Source organism: Pararge aegeria, chromosome 4, assembly GCF_905163445.1.
Source record: "Pararge aegeria chromosome 4, ilParAegt1.1, whole genome shotgun sequence".
NCBI lineage: Eukaryota > Metazoa > Arthropoda > Insecta > Lepidoptera > Nymphalidae > Pararge > Pararge aegeria.
Genome location: NC_053183.1, coordinates 11460022 through 11481552, shown reverse-complemented (window position 1 = coordinate 11481552; position 21531 = coordinate 11460022). Strand labels below are relative to the sequence as shown.

General features: G+C 36.7%; 1 protein-coding gene across 3 annotated transcripts in view; it reads left to right on the top strand.

The window, feature by feature from the left end:
- The window catches only part of LOC120637623 (multidrug resistance-associated protein 4-like), a 67456-nt gene that overhangs the window by 31472 nt on the left and 14453 nt on the right, over positions 1-21531 (top strand). For 2 of the 3 annotated variants that reach the window (XM_039909529.1, XM_039909527.1), the window contains 12 exons: positions 4011-4218; positions 10114-10336; positions 12729-12885; positions 14081-14283; positions 15598-15846; positions 16375-16543; positions 17205-17347; positions 17530-17682; positions 18397-18590; positions 19474-19674; positions 20032-20240; positions 20972-21135. In XM_039909529.1, the coding sequence (XP_039765463.1) occupies positions 4011-4218; positions 10114-10336; positions 12729-12885; positions 14081-14283; positions 15598-15846; positions 16375-16543; positions 17205-17347; positions 17530-17682; positions 18397-18590; positions 19474-19674; positions 20032-20240; positions 20972-21135 (2273 nt within the window). The remainder of the gene's footprint in view (positions 1-4010; positions 4219-10113; positions 10337-12728; positions 12886-14080; positions 14284-15597; positions 15847-16374; positions 16544-17204; positions 17348-17529; positions 17683-18396; positions 18591-19473; positions 19675-20031; positions 20241-20971; positions 21136-21531) is intronic. The other variant, XM_039909528.1, reaches the window with a different exon arrangement.

Here is a 21531-nt window from a genome sequence, read left to right as displayed (position 1 = left end):
AAGCCAAGGTCTCGCTGACATTGTTAACTTATCCCCGGGCGTTTAAAGAAGATTAAAATAAATCCAGATGCCGTCTAGTATGTCATTTTGTTGTCGTAAACAACTTGAAGTATTTAATGTCAAGTTACATTTTAGTAGTTACGCGATACTTTATTTTTAGCCTGAAGACTTCATCTCTGAAGTCAGAGATGACAGAGAACTGTTTTATTGCGACATTGCCTCCATTGGTTTCGGTAAAAATCCCGTGGTGTTTTACTGGCGACTAAAAAGTATCGTACACCATACGATATTTTTTTTGTGATCTCAATACAACTCAATCAAGATCGGTTTAGAAGCTAAAAGCCGTTGTATTAAACGAAGGAAATTTTTTAACATCCCCCGGAAATGTTTTTCGGTGGGGATACCTCGGAATAAGTTATGCATATGGCGAAGAAAATCTAACCGTATATACACGTTTTTAGATAGACGCCACATCACGGGATACGACCGCGCGATTTTACAGAGAAATATATTTTTACCGATAGTTGCGTAATAATGGTTAAACGTGCTCTTCGTTATAAACACAAAGGGTATAAATATTGTAGTAATTTCATAAAATTAGTAAACGGCTTAGTTCGACTTGTAGTAGTTCAAACAATTACCTATTCTACTAATTGTACGGAATCACTGGGAGTTTATTCGATGGTTGTGCCAAAAAAAATGGTAACATATTTATTTCTAAACTCGACCAGTTAGTCCTGGTTATCTTCAAGCTGACTTGTAGCAGCGTCATTATCATCGTCGTCAACTCAATACCGGCTCACAAAAGGGCACGAGTCTCCTCCCACACTGAGGAAGGGTTAAGGCCGTAGTCTGACACGCTGGCCCAATGCGGATTGGTAGACTTTACACGGCTTTGAGAACGCTATGGAGAATTCTCGGGCATGCAGGTTTCCTCACGATGTTGATGTTTTTCTTCACCGTTGAAGCAAGTGATATTTTAATTTCTGAACTTCTACTGTCTTTCGTGTGAGAAGCTTAAAATGATGATGAAGTAAGGGAAGTTGTGGGAATGGAATGCTGATAGACAGGTGATGATGATAATAGATGTGCACGTAGATTTTAAGAGGGAGTTATTTGCAATAAAATCGGTAATAGTAGCATCAATAAATAAAATACACAGACAACTAGATCATGAATCAGTTAAAATTTTACGTAAACTTAGCTAAACAGGAACCATTATTCAGCATTCACGGCATTGACGGCCAATTGGCGCAGTGGGCAGCGACCCTGCTTTCTGAGCCAGGGCCGTGGATTCGATTCCCACTACTGGACAATGTTTGTGTGATGAACATGAGTGTTTTTCAGTGTCTGGGTGTTTATCTATATATTATAAGTATTTACGTATATTATGCATATAATTATTCATCAGTTATCTTAGTACCCATAACACAAGCTATGCTTACTTTGGGGCTAGATGGCGATGTGTGTATTGTCGTAGTATATTTATTTATTTGTTTATTCGATTTTGTGATAAAACCACTGAAACAATCATAGACCTTGTAAACGTTATAACCTTATTTAGTAGGTACCAGTTGTACCACCGACCCAGTAACCCCAATCGTTCCAAATAACAATTTCATTGATTGTTTGTACCCCTTCGCATTATTTCAATCGAGCAGTAAGGGAAACTTGGAAAGCAGTTCTGGCGTTTATCTAAGTTTTATTTACCTTTTCCTTAGTATCCAACAGCCACGTATGCTTGGTATTTTTATTGGCTACTTCGGGCAAGAAGACCAGCTTTTTATGCATAGTCGACTGATGGACCTGCGGGATAAAGTATTGCAAGCCTCGCGAAATAGTACAAGCGACAAGTGAGCGTAAATACGAGTATGACCAAGTAGTACAGATTATTCTTAGATATCATTTCGAAAAATAGTTACATTTGACCTATCAAAATTTCTGCCCGAAGACCTCGTTTTGTAAAATAAGGCAAAAAAATTATAAATTAAAGCTACTTCGTGATAATATGACAAAAATAATATTAACTCATTTTTTACTAAGGGGGAAAGTTTGGTGTTTTTTTTAATAAAATTGACCCAACTGTAAGCTTTAAATTCTTACTTTCTGAAGCTTGTTGAGCATAAACTTCGGGAAATTAATCAGTTTATCCTATCCTTAATGATGACATGGGAAATATTTCCTTGCCTCTGCAGTGAAAATATTAAAATAATTGTTCGTACGTAATGTATGTACTACTTTAGCATTATAGCATTATATGTGTTATTAATAAATATGGGGTAAATTCAGCCTCCCGACCGGAAACATATTGATGCGTAGGAGTGCGGAGTGCTCTACTCACAGCGCTTGCGACAGGCCGGCTCGGCTATACTTGCCCGCCGGTACTCTCAATTATTAGTACCACAGGTATCCATACCTTTATTCTATTTTTTGAGGTTATTCGAACTTCCAAAGAATTTGGGCAGATATTTTGAGAGCATCATTATGTTATGTTAATTTTTACTATCCCATTGTAAATTATTCATTTGCTTCACAACCTCGCTATTACGGGTTGTGGTTCAACTTGCCAATATTAGCCGTAACTTATATCTGTATGCGATCGGCATGCGACGTTTACGTTTCCTAGTGAACATTATTAAATAGTAAAATTATAGACTCTATTGCATGTACGTAGGTAGTTAATCTTTTAAACCAAGCCGTACTGAGTAAATTAAGTAAAACAGTTTTCCACTGTAGGTCGCTCTGCGACTAATTTTATTATGAATGTTTAATGCAATAGTAGATAATTACTGTAACTAAAAACATAAAGAGGACAATTGTATTAGATAATAATTATAATTTAAATAATTATAAGTATTATTTTTTGTTGATGAAATAGATTCATTGTAATATTTTAGAGTCTGATTTCTGTATCTGATTTCCAAGTTGTCATTTCTCGTCAAGACTTCGAGAGATTCGTTCCTACACTACGCGCGATCTAAGTTGGTCGGACTGAAGTAGGTAAGGTTATGAGTGGTTTCTTTAGCCGAAGCCAGTCAAAACTTACCGACAAAGACGTGCCGCCAAGCGATTTAGCGTTCCGGTACGATGCCGCGTAAATAATAATTAGGAGTATGAGTTTTTAGGAATTTTATAGTCTGAGATGATAATTGTTTGTGCGCGAACGTCTCTGCAACAACTTCAGCCGGCCAATTGGACGTAGTAGTAATTTAGCAGAAAGGACTCTAACCCACAAAATTAACAGATATGGTGTACCCATATAATATTCCAATAAGCAAGGACTTTAATTCAGGAAAAAGATTCCAGAATAAAGTAGGAATACAAAGACGGTGCCGCGAATCTTAACGTTTCGTTTTTAATATAACTGCTATACCTCTAACAGGTCAGCCCGCTACATCTTAGATTGCATTATCACTTATCATAAGGTTGGAATCAAGGACTAACATGTAGTAGAATAAGAAAAAAAAAGAAATATATTATTGTAATTGGAACCGAAACGGATTATATGTAACATAAACCCGGATTGGTCATTTACGATTGACAATTTTTGACTCAACCTTTGCCTTTAATTTTGATGAAAGATCGTCGAAGAACAAATATAAACGACTTCATATAGACTGGAAACGACCTACACTTTCTTTTTCCTTGTTCTTGGGTGATTCCTTTATGCAAAACTACGTCCGCTTAAGATTGTTCGACATGTATTTAATACATTTTGTAGGGATCATATCATCATCATCATCAACGCATAACGGGCCACTACAGAGCAGGGTTAAGGCCGTTGTCCATAACGCTGGCCCAGTGCGGATTGGTGGACTCCACACACCTTTCAGAACATTATGTAGATGGGCATGCAGGTTTCCTCGCGATGTTTTCCTTTACCGTTGAATCAAGTGATATTTTAGTTACTTAAAACGCAGATAACTTTGAAAAGTTAGGGTTGCGTGCTGGGACTCGGCCATCACTGCTTCGATCATATAATATAATCTAATTGGTATTTTATTTGTTAGTATAGCGCAGCCAGTTTTCCTCGGAAAACTAGTGGAGTACTACAGCCCTGATCAGAAAACTGTGAAACCGAGGGAGGCCTACCTCTACGCGGGAGCGGTAGTTCTTTGCTCCGCTCTTAATGTCTTCTTCGTGCATCCGTACATGATGGCCATTCTACATATGGGAATGAAGTTCAGGGTCGCTTGCTGCTCCCTTATATATAGAAAGGTAAGTCAAAGTCAAATATTTATTTATTCGAATAGGACCATATATGGCACTTATGTTAGATACGCATCGAGTATGTTTATATTATATTATATTTTATAATATTATGACAGGTAAAAATAATATATAAATATACTACGACAATACACACACCGCCATCTAGTCCCAAGCCAATCAATATAAACACCCAGACAATGAACAACATTCATGTTCTTCACACTAACATTTCCAGTTGTGGTAATCGAACCCGCGGCCTTGGACTCAGAAAGCAGAGTCGCTGCCCACTGCGCCAATCGGCCGTCAAATGAATAGATGTTTAATGGCGGATGGATGAGTTGAATAAACAAATGCTCGTGATTGACACTTCATACTTTTATCAATGGAACATATATTATTACTAGCTGTTGCCCGCGACTTCGTCTGCGTCTGATTTTGTTTTTATCGTATTCAGTATGGCTAAGCCTTAAATGAGTACATGTGACTGTCAATTAATTATAGACAAATAATTTGCAATAAAATAAAATTGCGACTATAATTAAATATCTAAGCTATCCTATCTCTTAAGTTGGACCAGACTGCTCACGGTGTGTCAATTTAATTTAAAATCGGTTAAGTAGTTTAGGAGTCCATCGCGGACAAACATCGTGACAGGAGATTTATATATATTAAGATTACTATATATATTATTATTACTACAGCTGGAAAATTGAAATTCCATGCGGGCGGAAATCAGTGTAGGTATGCATCTTTTAGCTCACGTAAGTATGTCTAGCTAGATAAATACGTGAAACAAAGCGCAAGAGTAATCGAAAAATCTGGTGCAAATACGGTTGTTGCTAATCTGTGAGTAAACAATGGAAATTGACACGTACTCTGTGCCCAGATATAATTAACACAGCGAATTCCGTTGCTAAGTTAATATTATGTTAGTAGGTACATGCAATACATGTTATATGGATTCTTATAATGCCATCAACTTTGAAATTGTTGCTATAGCGTTCTTGCTTAGCCTTTTGTGATAGTAAGGAAGGACTTTAAGGATTCTAAGGACTTAATGTCCGGATTTATATATGTATAACTAGCGGTTGCAACTTCGTCCGCTTCTTTAAATAAATAAGTAGTAGATTTATACCGTACAAACTCTCATCCGTTGTTCTACCCAATATACCCCAACCCACTTGCAATTTTGAGACTGACTGTACCTTGTACCGCGGGTGAATTTAATCTCACTAGAAATAGGAAATATTACGCAGACGAAAAACGAGGCGGGCTTCCGGAGTTTTCTCAAATTATTATCCTCGTGTTATATCGGATAGGATTATGTGCATACGGTTGAAAGCAGGTAAACATCAACTCGAGACGTTTCGCGTTGCGTAATCTACGGCGTTTGCGATTAACGTGGACCATGTCTCGTACATTTGGGTTAAGGTTAAATGGTTCTATTTAGTTGTATAGAATTTATCTTTTTATTCTTTCGCATTCATTCGCAAGTTGCTTGTGTGTGTGAGCTTGTAATGAAATATACCTACTGTGGATACAACTGTCTGTGACGTTATAAGCGTTGATCAAGTAGGCACACCTTAACACAACATGTAACATGCTTTATATAGCTGGGTATGGGACGAGCCACAGGTAACGATGCTTGCATTATGGTCCATTACTTCTTACCTGTCTGTCTGTAAAGTTAGTTTTAGAAAATAATAAAAACAAACACACATAAATAAAGTCTCTTATTTTATTTGTGTCTAGTTCATAATATTATTAAAATAGATTCAGATAGTTGCAAAACATTACGCAACAAAATTAAAAATAATTTAATGTGCAAAAGTAATAAAAAAACGAACTCAGTTCTAGTTTCGTTTCCATTAAATTCAATAAACCTATATGAATTAATCCTGTCTTATAAAATTAGACGACCTGTTTCATATAGAATCCTTTAAAAATAACACACTTAAGTCCTTAGGTTTTATTTTCGTTACTTTTATGCCCGTTTTCACTAAATCGAATGCTAATGATTTACTTTGCGATTGCGATGTCTATTGACAAAAAGCGTTTCACCAACTCTTAGGCAAAACCTATGGATGAACTGTTGATGTATGCCTAGGAATCTCCTTAGATCAAGCGTTACTTATTTAGGCATTGCCTTGTTCGTCTTTGTGTGAAAACCTGCATTAGTAATCTTAAAATTACCTTTCAGTGAATTCAAAAATTCCTATTAAAATTAATCGGGGACTTAAACAGTAATTATATAAAGGGCTTTGTTGTCGAACAAGACATCCTTAAGTTCTGTCCTACTTGGAACAAACTCAAAAGTGAAAAGGAGTGACAGCAAAAACTATTTTTTTCTAATATTTCCTGATTTAGTTAATTGGAACTTATGTGCTTTTATATCATCATAATCACCCATTACCGGTCCACTATCATGGCACGGGTATTTTCAGAATGAGAAGGGTTTTGGCCGTAGTATAAATACTCTGGCCATTTGCGGATTGTTAGAATTTACATGCTTTTATGAACACTATGGAAAACTCTCAGGCATGAAGGCTTCACGAAGTTTTCCAATTCCCAATTGACCAGCGTGGTATACTACGGCCTAAAATTTTTTCTTGTGGGAGGACACCATTACCCTGTAGTGGGCGGCGAATGGGTTGTTAAAATGAGATGCTTATGAATGCCTACTTCACGCGTGTTCTACTAGATTCTTGACGAGATTTACTAGAATCTATTACGTAAACCATCATGCGTGCAAGTCATCGTTACGCATGTCATTGTTTGCATTGCTCAATAGTCACTACCTTGAGAAAACCCCGTGTCAAACAGCTTTACGGATAGACGACCGTGAATGGATTTCAATGTTAAATTTGTTAGTAAGTAAAATAGGTAAAAGAACGAAAAATCGTCTTTGGAAATAAAAGATAAATGTTATAGATACCAACTAAAAAGTATATATTTATTTTTACAAATCTAGTTTGAATATTATGACTTGAACAGGTATAATATATTTGTTGAATTAATAATGATAATTTATAAAAAAAAATGAAGACTTGGCTAGTCGAGAAGGCTATTTAATGAGTTCTTGGAAATTAAAATATTGTGAAAATTGTCATTACTTTTAATTATAGAGTAATATTATAATTAATTTAACGAATTCATATGCATTTGCATGAGAAAATTTATTATTTAATAATTACTATCTGAGATTAATGCGGTGCTAGCGCATTGGGTAGGAGCTTGAGTTCACTTTTAGGGGACAGAGTTGGAATCGTTCGTTCGTTCGAATCGTTCGTTTAGAATATCAATTACATAAACTATAACACTCATCAACGGTGAAGGAAAACATCGTGAGGAAACCTGCATGCCTGGGAGATCTACATAATGTTTTCAAAAATGAGTCCACCAATCCACACTGGGCCAGCGTGGTGGACTACGGCATTAACCCTTTCTCATTGGAGGAGACCCGTGCTATGTAGTGTTCCGGTAATGGGTTGATGTCATGATGAGTTACTATGTGACGTATATAATATTTATTAATAAATTACTATTGGCTATTGACTACGTGCTACAACTAGCTTCCAGACGGGAAGAAATATGCAACTACTAATAGAAAATGTGTATATACCTATTCAGTACGTCTGTGTACACGCTTGATGTTACGCGAGGAATCGGTTATGGGACCGTTTTGGAATAAACCCTTACCTATAAACATATAAAAATCAAATCGGACGAGACGGAAATATGTTCGAACATACATAAAAAAAACATCTGAATTGAAATCCTGTTCAAGGGGATCAATAAAATAAAAAGCAAACATGATTTCATCAACATAAACATGATACGGCTGTTATACCAAATCAGTGGAGCGTAATGCTCTAATCCCTCTCTCATTGAAACAGATGTCCGTAACACGCCCGCGCCTCTTCATTATGGTGTAGATTGCCTATACGTATACGTATTATCGATAAATACCCCCGACACAGAATATACTAAAAGGTACAAAAAAAAAAATTGTTTTTTTTTCGTTACATATTATTTTTTTATTACACCAAGCACGCACGCACGCACGCACGCAATTTTAACATGCCGTCGGTTTTTGCGAATTCCACCTTTGTTGATGAGAGGCTTCAGCCATTAACACCAGGATGATATTCCATATTGGAATAAAATGAAATAAAAACACGCTGCAAGTCAATATGAGTTGGGTCCATGCAACATATGTTTATGTTTAACTTAATATATCAAGACAACACTAACGTAATGCGTGCGTATGATAACTAGTTTTCCAAGAGAAGGATATCGCTCACATAATTATTAGGAGGTCGAGAATCCGCTACAAAATCCAGTGAGGCATAGGTAATTCAATGCTACCTCAAGTATGATAACGAAAAATTAATTTTCATTTTATAATTAAATTTATAGTTTATTGGTTTAGATCTGTGCGATGTCTGTTGTATAACATAAACTTAATTGTTATAATTACTTTGTTCTACTTTTAATTTCTCAAGACGCGCCGCGCCGTCTTAGGTCAATGAAACAGTCTTGGGGTTTTACTATGGTCGCTTAAAACCATTATGTTTTAAAATTACAGCTACTTTGATAAACCTAGACACCCTAAAAATAAAGCTTATATTTCTGAAACAAAACGTTGACTTCTTTAAATAATACTGCTTTAATGGATGTCAGTTTTTATTTTCCTTATTAACTTTAGGGCCAACCGTTGAATCGATCTTAAACGTAATTTAGCACAGAGATAGCTTGCATCCTGGATACTTGAAGTGTTCCTGCGGGGTTTATATTTATTGAACTCATTATATATTTGTCAGTTGTGATTGAGCGAGTTGTAAAATCTAATCGCCTTTCCGTTTTTTTTCGTTCATAAGGTCAAAATAAGAGCTACTATAAGTTAAAATAAAAATAGTTTTATTTTTGAGTAACTATTACGTACTCATCGTACTTAATTTTATTATATTGGCCGGGCATTGATAGGAATTATCTGTGTCATCAATTTTGTCTATTTCGTATTGTTGCTTTATCTTATTATTATTTATTTATTTAATTATGTTTTTTTCCTATTATGCATTTAGTAGTAGTTTATTTATTTGTATTGAATAAGTATATATAAAATGTCTGTATATATTATTTTTGGTAGTTTATTTGTTTATTCTATGTTTATGTGATTATATCATAATATTATACCTATTTATATGTCGTACCACCTACCAAGCATTTATAGATTTTCTTCTACGCCTTTGTTTGCCTAGTAGAGATCGTCATAAAGCGATAAGGCCGACAAATTGTTCCTTCTAGGCTTCTACCATGATGCTCTATTGTATTGGTATTTCAGTCAATTTTCTCTGTGGTATACAATAAATGTAGTCATTCTGACGGCAGATTGGCGCAGTTTGCAGCGACCCTGCTTTCTGAGAACAAGGCCGTGGGTTCGATTCCCACTACTGGAAAATGTTTGTGTGATGAGCATGAATGTTTTTCAGTGTCTGGGTGTTTATATGTTTATTCTAAGTACTATATATTACCCGGCTAAGTTTGTTGTGGGCTCTTCTTAGACCAGGGCGCGTTTGGAACCCTAGTAGCTTTAGGTTTAAGTTGGCGAACGAAGTTATCACCATATCCTTACAATTATGTAAACATTTATGTATGAACGCTTCACAAGTGCCTGTGATAGGCCTACATGACTAAAGAAATTTTGAATTTGAATTTAAATTTATATGATTTATAAAAATGTTCATCAGGCATCTTAGTAGCCATAACACAAGTAACGCTTACTCTGGGGCTAGATGGCGATGTGTGTATCGTATTAGTATATTTATTTATTTATTCATTCATCCATACTTACAAGCATTCCAAATTATAATTTTCATGGTTTGATACTATTGTCCACAGTCACTGCGGCTATCGAAGACAGCGCTCGGGGAAACCACAGTGGGGCAAGTTGTTAATCTTCTGTCGAATGATGTGAATAGATTCGATGTCGCGATCATCTTCCTGCACTATCTGTGGATAGGACCACTGGCTACCATCATTGTTACATATTTCATGTGGCTCGAAATCAGCTGGGCGGCGGTCGTCGGCGTCGGCTTTATGTTGGCATTTATACCATTGCAAGGTACGTGTCAATATTTATACATCATATGTTAATGACAGCTCTCAGCTCTGCATAACTATTTTTTTTACATTCAAAACTACATACTCGACTCACCGCGTCGCATCGCTCTACAACGCTATTATTTCGAGCGTAGCATGATGTTTAATAATCTACACAAACACACTCATTTCTGAAAAATAAACTTTCACCAAACTTAAACAATCCCTTCGGGGGGTGTAATTTTCCCTGGAGCAATATTTCAACGTTTTAATTGTTTACTTAAATACAAAAAAAATATCTCTAGGCAAAATGGTGTACAGAGTGACTTATCTTCCCGTATAATCTGTTCTCGGTAATAAACAAACCGTCACACTTTCGCATTTATAACATAAAAATAGATGTATAGGTTTTTATTGAAATTGCAAACCTGACCTTTGCAGCTCTGAGGTAAACGAGTGACATATTAGGTTATACATATAAGGTGTAAAAAATTAAAAACCTGTAATGTTAATTGCAAGCACGATCATAGAAAAATAATAATTCCTCACATCAGGCAGTTTTCATAATAAATGAAATCATCTTCAGACTATATATTCCACTCTCAAAGAAAGGGCTCCTTTCATATGAGGGAGTTTTTACATCTAGAGCTTAGATAAGCAGCTCGGGGTAAGGGATTCTTTACCCCGTGCCTTGAAGAGTAGGTTAAGCCGTCGCTACCAGTTGTTTTCACTCAATTTCTATATGTAAGATATCGAATTCTATGTAAAAAAATTTGACTAACATGCGATTATTTAATACATAATCTACATCATACGATACTGTTAATAGAAAACATAACCTTATAGAAAAATCCTATTTTAATTTAAATGATTACATTAACGATAATAAAGCTCGGGTATTAATTGCTCTAACTTCATAGCTAAATATTAATTGACTATGAGATGGTAATAACAAAAAAATACCCGGCTTAGTTTGTTGTGGGTTCTTCTTAGAAGCAAGAACAAGTGGACCACTCGTAAGTTTGGTTTAAAGTTAACGAATGTAATCATCACCATTTCCTTACATACATGTATGAACGTTTCATAAATGCCTGTGATAGGCATTAGTATGAATAAATATTCTGTTCATCTGATTCTGTGGTATTTATTAGAAGAAATTTTTATATGGTAAACAAACCTGTTAATGAGATAAAACAAATTGAATATTTTATATTCAAATTGCATATATTTTATATAATTCTGTATAGATAAAGTATTCATTTTAGTTAGTCGAATTTAGATGATAAAAATACAACTGAAACTTAATTGCTTAATTGCAGGCGTCACTGCGATAAAAGCCGGACGGGCGGTGCATTGGTCTATTTAAAAAATAAACTTTGTTGATAAACAAGGGCGCCCTTTTAACAAATATTAATTGGTGCTTGTATAGCTTTAAACTGTTGACGGTTATTGACTTTATTGTTATTCGAGAAATACTGACGACAATTCAGAGCCTTGATCTATTGCACTGGAATTGTTACTGCGATCGTTAATGTTGTCATACAACATGCAATGCGCTCGATTGTAACAATAGAACCATCTTCCTCCGAGCTGGTGTTGTTCTCGGGATCTATTCATCTTTAGAAGTTCTATTTATGGTCCTCAATTGTGAAAACTTCGATAGCGCAATGTAGGATCTTGTGGCGCCATCTAGCAGCACACAACATACGTCGCAAATCATAGTTTTTAATTACCCCCTTATTATTAAACGTGGTGTTGCGTCGGAGTAGTAACGCAACGCTTTGTGACGTTCTGTCATTTGTTATGATGAAGTGTGACAAAACATTGCGTAACTATTCTTATCTTCATCCTCATCATCATGTCAACCAATGAGCTTCCAGTGCTAGACATAGATCATTTGTAGGGAGTTCCAAATACCACGATTTTGTGCCTCTTGATTCCACGACTGGACTGTAAAGGGAAAGCTAGTAGGGGGTAAGGGGGAAACAAGTAGCAATCAGCCTCCCAAGTTACCAACCTCACCTGCCCGTAGAACACCCTGCCGTCTAACCCGTCTAACTAAATGAGTGGTGGTATAACCTCTCCGAATTGGCAAAGACCGGTGGAATTGGACAAATGGTACAGACGGGTTTCTTGCAGCAGCGACACATGTCTGTACCAATTGTACAATTGTTTGAGTAGACAGGTTGGTCATCAAAGAGCTACATTTCGAGGTCTTTGATGACCAACCCGTCTACCCAACGTGGGTAATAATGGGCATAACTTCAATGGACAGAAGAAATTCTGACGTTACACCACTCATGTAGACGTTAGAGTTGGTGTTTTAAGATTCGATTTAGCATCTTTTACAATTTCGGTGAACATCTTATAAACGGGATGCCTTTACAGCAGCTAATATAAAAAGTTTTTCACAGCATACTTGGGCAAGCGTACATCTGTATTACGGTTGAAAACTGCCTTGCGGACTGACGAGCGCGTCCGGCTGATGAATGAGATCCTATCGGGCATACAGGTCATTAAGATGTATACCTGGGAGAAACCCTTCGCGGACCTCGTCGTTAAGGCGCGGAAGTAAGTATTTGAAACTTTTTCCGCAAAAAATTAGTTAGATAGTGCATCTTAACAATAATCTATATCAACTTTATAACATCACTAGCTGTTGCCCACACTTTTTACAAATCCCGTGTAAAAAAATCTGCTTTTCTAGAATAAAAAAAAAACCCCGTCCTATCAACGAACTCTATGTCAAAAATCAAGGTCGAATGGTTGCTTAGTTAGGGCGTGTATGACGACGGCACAAGCAAACACGCTTTCCGTGATATTATAAACACATTTATAATATCAGGGAATATAAGCTCGTACCCGATCTTCTATGTGGTACAGATCTCCTCTCAGAATGAGAAGGGTTTTAGCCTAGCCCGCTGGCCAAGTGATCATTTATAGACTTACCCGCCCTTGAGAACAGTATAGTGATTGCAATCCACCGTCATTTTCAGGCCGGCCAATCCAATGTTAAGATAAGACAAAGTGCAAACGAATAAAAAGTTTAAAAGTTTTCGTAAGATACGTAACGTGCGTACGTGTACGTACGTTTACGGTCGTACGTAACGAGTAGCTCAGTCTTTCTTATTTCACTTTCACAGATACATCAATTAATTTAGTAATTATAATTAATTTATAAAATCGAATAAAATAAACCTAGGTAAGGTTTCCTTTACTGAGACGAGATTAAAATAATTATTAAATAATTATAGAAAAATTTCATAAATCTGTCTAATAAAGTACCTACTCATGCGAACAGCTCTATTATTTTGACAAACATTGCTAGCACCGGATCCGGAACCATAGTGAATGTTTAATGTTGCCGACTTCCTGGGATTACCGAATCCGTTTTTCTAGATAGCAATCCCTAATTCTGGAGAACTCTCAGGCGTGTAGGTTTGATAAAGATGTGTTCTTTCACCGTTAAAGCAAGTGATATTAATTGCTCAAAACGCACATAAATCCGAAAGATAGAAGTGCGTGCCGGGCGAACTTAGCCCCAATAAAATGAAGCCGAACTCTATATTATAAAGTTTATAAACCTGCAGAAAACTCGAAAAATTTCAAACATTTCTTTGTTCCGTGTAATTGATAAAATGTAGCAAAGACCAAATGAAGTGAAGATCTTCATTACTTAGATAGATAAATGGGGCTTAGATAAATGACTGTTTACAAGCTCTCAGTGAGTATAGAATTCAATTAATGGTTAACGATATAATTTTAGGCAAGAAATCAAAGAAATACGTGCCACGTCGTACATCCGCGGTGTTCTTACATCGTTCATAATGTTCACTACGCGGATATGCCTGTTCTTCTCAATACTCGCTTTTGTTCTGGTGAACAACGTCATAAGCGCCAAACAAGTGTTCGTTGTTACCAGCTTTTATAACATCTTGAGGCAGACGATGACAGTTTTCTTCCCACAAGGTACGATTATTTACTATTTATTATTGGCTTATCAATTAACCTTCACACACAATATTAAGACTAATATATAATTTTGTATAATTATTATTATCTTTTAACTTCTATATACATAAAGAAGAAGAAGAAGAAGAAACACTTTATTGCACGTATAACATACAGGAAAAGAAACAGTAAGGAGTATACAGTACACAATGTAGACATGCAAAGGCGGCCTTATTGCTGCAAGCAATCTCTTACAGGCAACCTTTGTAGCTAGGACTTACAGCAAGAGAACGGGATAGTGCCAAGAGTGTTGATAGATATACATAAATACCAAAATGTAAAGATACAAATACATATATAATTTAAATAAATATACGTAATATATAAAATATACATGATATATAAATAGAAAATATACATAATATATATAAATATATAACAAACATAATATATATAAATATATAACAAACATAATATATATAAGTAGATTTTAACACACAGTTAAAAAAAAAGAATATAAAGAACCAGAAGAATATTAAAAACGACACCACTACTGTATAGTATACTGTATAGTAGTGGTGTTGTATAATACTTCTGAACGTGTTTGTCAATTCGTCTTACACAGTTTGACCGATTTTGATGAAATTTTGTGTGTGTATTGTAATTGGTTCCTGAATAGTTTGAAAAAAATAATTAGAATCCGATAGGTGGCGCTGCTTCACCGAACAAGACGATGTCTGCCGGGTCCGCTAGTTAATAATATTTATTTGTGTAATCTGTTCAAGTGTTATCAGTGCCGGATTGACCACGTAGCAAGAGTAGCAATTGCTACGGACCCCGCGCAAAAGGGGGCCCCGCATATTTTTAAACCCACTCATCTCTGCCTGAGCGTAATTTTTTGAGTGAAACTTATTAAGCTGATGAAATTTTTTGATGCCACAAAAACGTGAAACGTCTACTACCAAGACAATCAAACAAGAATTCAATAGCTGCTCTATGCTATGAGTTTGTCGAGCTGAAAAGTCAGATAGAGATTAAATAAAACACTATTTATTGTATTTTCAAATCGTTATAACCCATTTTTACGTTTTTGGCGGCGACTCAAACACCAACAAAATGTTTTATGACATGTGACTTTTCGGGTGGGAGGCTTCCTCCTTATCTTGTTACGACCCTACCGAGCCAGACGTGTCGCCAACCGACTTAGCGTTCGTTATGGGTGTAATATAAGGAGTAGGAAAACTAACCACAGCCCAAATTTGCACAAAAGCCATTGCGCTCACCGCTCAGGGACGTGGTCAAATATTATAATCAATTCTTTATTTTTTTTAGGTATAGCCCAGGTAGCGGAAGCTACAATTTCAATTAAACGTTTGCAAAGCTTTATGCTCTATGAAGATACCAGCAAACCAGTGCCTGGTCTCGCGGAAATACAGACTTCTACTAAAAAGGGTAAAGAACTTATAGTAACACCGAGAGAGTCTGTTTTATCAACAGAAGCGGCTGATATTAAAGAAGGAACTAAACCTATCTTGGAACCAGAAACGTTCTTGAAGAATGAAGACAATGCTAAAGGAAATGGTACGTTTAATTAAATGTACATATTTTATTGTTTCTAGGAATATCTTCGTATACGAAAACTTATATCTCAAACGTAAAACTCACACAACAACATAAATAACTCGAAAACTACTGCTTAGATTTCATTGCTCGTATACGCCCTCTACACCGCGCAATAATAATCAATTTTCGATGCTGCGATTTTTTTGGTTAATCTTATATATCTCGCTTGTTCGGTATTCGAAATTAGCAAATAAGAAGCAAAGTACCAGTATTTTTAAGGTTAGAGTGCGAGGCAAGACGGGCGCAATTTTCGGAATTGTGAGCCCAAATCTCCTTCCTTCTCCTTTTTTAACTTCAGCTCTTTTCGGTGTAACCCTCTTTAGGTCCGTACCCAAAATTTGTGACTCAAAAAATCCAGAAAACACACACAAAACGCACAAAAAAACGCTCGTCCCGCGTTTACACCATCCGACGTGTATAAAATGGCGTATTTCAGTTTCAATTTACGTTATAAGAACTGTTTCTTAAGATCAAAACTCTAACCAGGTAAATCCGGTGCTCCTCTAGAGTCGGGCGAAGAGGATGACGAAGAATTAGCAACTAAAGTCGAAGAAGATGCCCGTGGAGTTCGACTTAAACATGCCACAGCAAAATGGATCGTATCGCATTCTGAGAATACTCTAACTGACATGTCGCTAACCATCAAACCTGGAAAGTAAGTTTTTTTTTATTCCAATAAAAATTAATCCGTTTCTCTCTGCAGTACAACCTGTGCGCAATCCAAAGAACGACCTCCTACTCATTATATAAGGCTAGATAAAGGGCATGCGTTAGCCTGGTCGGAGGCGAATATCCTGGCTGAAAATTCTACGCCAGTGGTTTAATATGAGTACAAAGTCACTGTTTAGAGCAGCGGTTCAGTTAGCCCTAATGGTTGCCAACCTCCGATAGGAGAATAAACTAGTAGACAAAGAAGTACAACCAGTAGAACGAGCTAGCGCACCACGAGATATATATCTGTATCCGGACTCGTATTGTGTTTATAGAGATAGATGAAATAATAGGTAGTAATAGCTATTCTAAGTAAAAAAAATTACTACCGACCGCCTCTCTGACGTCAATGCTCCTTGGTAATTTTTAAATTGTTAGGGGAATAACCACCACTTTTTGGTAATTTGTCAACCGATAACAGACAACATATATACAATAAAATAATTCACGGTCACTTCTCTTGATCTTGTAACTAAAAATGCTTCTCCAAACTGTCGTTTCAAAACAGCACTTAAAACCAAAGGCGCATGCATCGATGTTTCTCCAAATTATATCTGAATGTTTTTAATTGTATTGACACATTTTTTTTTTTTTATCGTAATTAGGTTAATAGCAGTAATAGGCCCAGTGGGAGCCGGCAAGTCTTCGTTATTACACGTGTTGCTGAAGGAACTACCGCTTCAATCGGGCAGCGTTCACATCGGCGGTACTGTTTCGTACGCCAGCCAAGAACCTTGGCTCTTTGCAGGTATGTTTTTTATTTTTTTTTAGGAATCACCGAAATCATTAGTCATACGATTTAAACGTTCGTAACATTCTTAGTAAACCTTATATCATTGTTGAAGAAAAATTTTATTATTATTTATTCGACTTAACTTTGCCAAGAATAACATTTATATTGCCATTCATAAATGTTTTGTTCTGTCTTAGGAAGCGTCCGACAAAACATTCTTTTCGGACAACCCATGGATCGGCCAAGGTACAACACGGTGGTACGAAGATGTGCACTCGACCGGGATTTCACGTTACTGCCACACGGAGACAAGACTGTAGTCGGTGAAAGAGGAGTCAGTCTTAGTGGAGGTATTTCTTGAAAAAGTCCCCTACGCTTTTATTTACACAAGTTAGACCAATTATTGTTGAAATGTAGAATGTTGATGCTGATAAAAAATGCTAAGTTTTTTGCCGGTAGTAGAAGGTACTATAAATAGACAAACTTGAGGTTTCAAAACTTATAAAGCATTATATTATATATATATAATGCTTTATATATATATATATACATTTTTATTTTATGTGTGTAATAGAGTATTTCAAAAATATAGGCGGTGATACGGTCACTATATTATATATTTTTTTTTCTAATTTATTTTACGTACATTGCTCAAGTCCTTCGAGGCCTTTCTAAAAATATTAGAAGAAGAAGAAGAAGAAATACTTTATTGCACACAAACATCAGAATATACATAAAATATAGAATAACAACAACAAGAATTGTAGGCATGCAAAGGCGGCCTTATTGCTATTTTAGTGTCTGATTTTTAAAAGGTCTTTTTTCTGCTGAAAGGGAAAGGCACGCAAAATGTGAAGATAAAACTGGACAACTCATAAATTGTTAACTCATGTTTATTTTCTCGCAGTCCCGGGCGTTTTTAGCTCATGTCTCATGCATATCTAACAATTTCGTATCATACCGCCTCCCATATCTAATAGTGATCGTATCGCGAACGTGACTACGACCGCGACTACGAGCACTCAACGCTTCAGTTTAAAAATGCGTATCAAATTTACGTACAGGTCAACGTGCACGCATATCACTCGCGCGCGCTGTGTACAAACGCGCCGACATCTACCTTCTGGACGACCCGTTGTCAGCCGTAGATGCCCACGTGGGCAGGCATCTGTTCGAGTCGTGCGTGGTGGGCTACTTGCGCAACACAACGCGGGTTCTCGTCACTCACCAACTGCAGTTCTTGCGAGATGTCGAGCAGGTACCGGATGCTAAATAATATTGTTATTTATTTATTATATTACAATTCCACTTCCGTTGCAATGTCATAAGAGGATAACATAATTATTATATTATCAAAAGATAATGTCAATCTAACGTATACATATGAAATGGAACCCTGTGAGGGCGCTGTAACCAGAAAGGCGGAGTTATTATTGACATTATTAAATGCTAGCTTCTGCGCGCAACTTATATAGGGTTTAAAGCTTCGCTCGAGAGATCGGTATTGAAAGTAAATACTTTTCCATAGCATAGGTGAGATGCATACCAAATTTCAAAGCTGTCTGTCCGCGGCTTAGCTCGTATACAATTTTAAATTTTCCCTCGGGAACTACTTGAGGAATTGGGATAAAAGGTAGCCTATGTTCTTTTCCACGTCAAAGGCTGCATGCATACCAAATTTCATCCAAATCCGATCAGCCGTTTTTGGGTGATTGCATAACAAATATCCACACTTTCACATTTTTAGTTTTAAGGAGTTTGTCCTTTTTTTTCTTTTATATGTTTGTTACGATTTTGTCGTAATTTTTTTGCACATGAGTTGTATCCCCAGCGAGCAAATTAACTTTTCGAAGTTATGTTTGCTTTAAGCAAACAAATATCACTTGCGCTAATGGTAAAGGATAACATCGTGAGCCTAGCGTTACCTATATGCCTGAGAGTTGTCCACAATAATTTCTAAGGCGTGAAGTATAACAAGCTGCATTCGGCATGCGTGGTGGGCCTTCTGAAAATGAGTTAAGACCCGTGCCCTGTAGTGAGCTGCTAATAAGTTGATAAGGATGATAATAATGAAACGTTTGAGCGGCACTCTGTGTGATGCTCAAACGGCCACGTCTAAATGACTTCGTGTTTTACCACAGATAATCATATTAAAGAACGGCGCGATAGCTGCGGCTGGTGACTTTGAAACCCTCAGCGCGTCCGGCTTGGACTTCGCCACTTTACTCGCAAGGGACGAGGCAGAGGAGGAAAAACCGGCCACCGAGGATAAGTCCAACTTGGACAACGAGGAGTCAGTACTGCAGGGAAGCTTTCGGAAGAGACAGATGAGCATACATTCTGTGAGTTAGACTTTTTAAAGTTGAATAATAACATTTTAAACTTTAGACCATTTAGTAAAGACATACGTCTTTGGCTTGGAGTCTCATGGAGCGAATTTCGCACCAATATTTCCATTATCCGAGAACTCGAGATCAAGCAACGTCTTTCAACATTTTGAGTTTCTTCGGACACGTCTCCCGGTGAGACAACAACTCCATAGAACGCAGAATCTCATACAAATAGGATGACAAAATTGTAGACTATCTCATGGTGCGTGCAATGTTAATCCTAACGGATAAGGCACATGGTACTCTTTCGCACATGAAAAGCGAACAGAGTCGCGAGAAACAGCTAGTAATTTTATTATTTTGTTTTAGGTGAGTTCAGTAGACAACCTCACAGCAACAGCACCTCCCGAAGGCGGGAGAGAGGAAGCAGAGATGCGTACAGCGGGCGCTGTATCGGGCAAAGTCTACGGAGCATATTTGGGAGCGAGTGGTCACCCCCTACTTGTCACATTGATGGTATTGGTGGCTGTCCTTGCACAGTTGTTGGGATCAGGCTCAGATTGGTGGACCAGTTTTTGGTGAGAATCAGTTTCAATATTGTTATCACCATTTGCAATGGAAAATATTGTTTTTACGAATTAAGATTGCCTGTAGCTCCATCTAAAACCAAATATTTTCTAATTTCTTGACGGACGGCGAATCGGTTCCATTTTATGTTATAGGTTTCATTTGGTTGGTTATTTGTATTTCTGTAATTTAACTGTTATTTGTATTTCTGAACCCACGGCCCACTACAGGGTGCGGCTCTCCTCTCAGGAATAAGAAGGGTTTAGGCTGTTGTCCGACACGAGAACTCTGAGGCATGCAGGTTTCTTAACGATTTTTTTAAGTTACGTTCATTTACCGTTGAAGCAAGTGATATTTTAATTGCCTAAATTAAAAACGCACATAACTCTAATAAGTTAGAGGTGTTTCCACGAAATCAAGGTTAAAGCTTTAACCACTGAGTTATAGCCATATTCTGTGATTAATGTACTGAATTTATAAATATAATACTAAGACAGTGCACACATCGCCATCTAGCCCCAAAGTAAGCGTAGCTTGTAGTATGGGTACTAAGATGACTGATGAATATTTTAATGAATAATATTCATAAACACTTGTATAACATATAAACACCCAGACACTGGAAAACATTCATGTTCATCACACAGAGATTTGATTTGGTAATCGAACCCACGGCCTCAGAAACCAGGGTCGCTGCCCACTACGCCAATTGGCCGTCAAAAATATATTCATTTATTTACAGGGTAAACGAGGAAGAAGATCATCCACGCTCAGAAATGGTCAGTCTTGACAGGCAGAATATATCGGACCCACTCATGTACTCGGGCAACTTTACTGATGCTCTTCTAGAAAACGCAAAATTCAAATCCGGATTGACTAGATACCAATGCATATACATCTACAGTGGTAAGTTTTTCTCGTAATATAAACAATCAATCACCGAAACTTCATATTTTAGTAAACTAAACACGCTTTTCTAATTGAAATTTGGAATAGTTATAATTAACAGCAAACGAGTGCTTACTTAAACATGGATAAAATGTTAGTGCCAAAGAAACGACTTCGGAAATAAATATTATACCATGAAATATGAAAATAAAGCTTAATTTGCTATACTCCGCGAAAACAGAAGAATCTGTATGGTGTAATTTATAATTTCTTAAATCGTTATACTCCACACAAAACAGATCTTCGGCAATGTACCCTCTACGCACGTTTCGCTCCGAAACAGGAGCATCCTCAGGAGATGTCGACTTTACAATGAATAATATTTAAATAATAAATTATTCATTATAAGGTCAT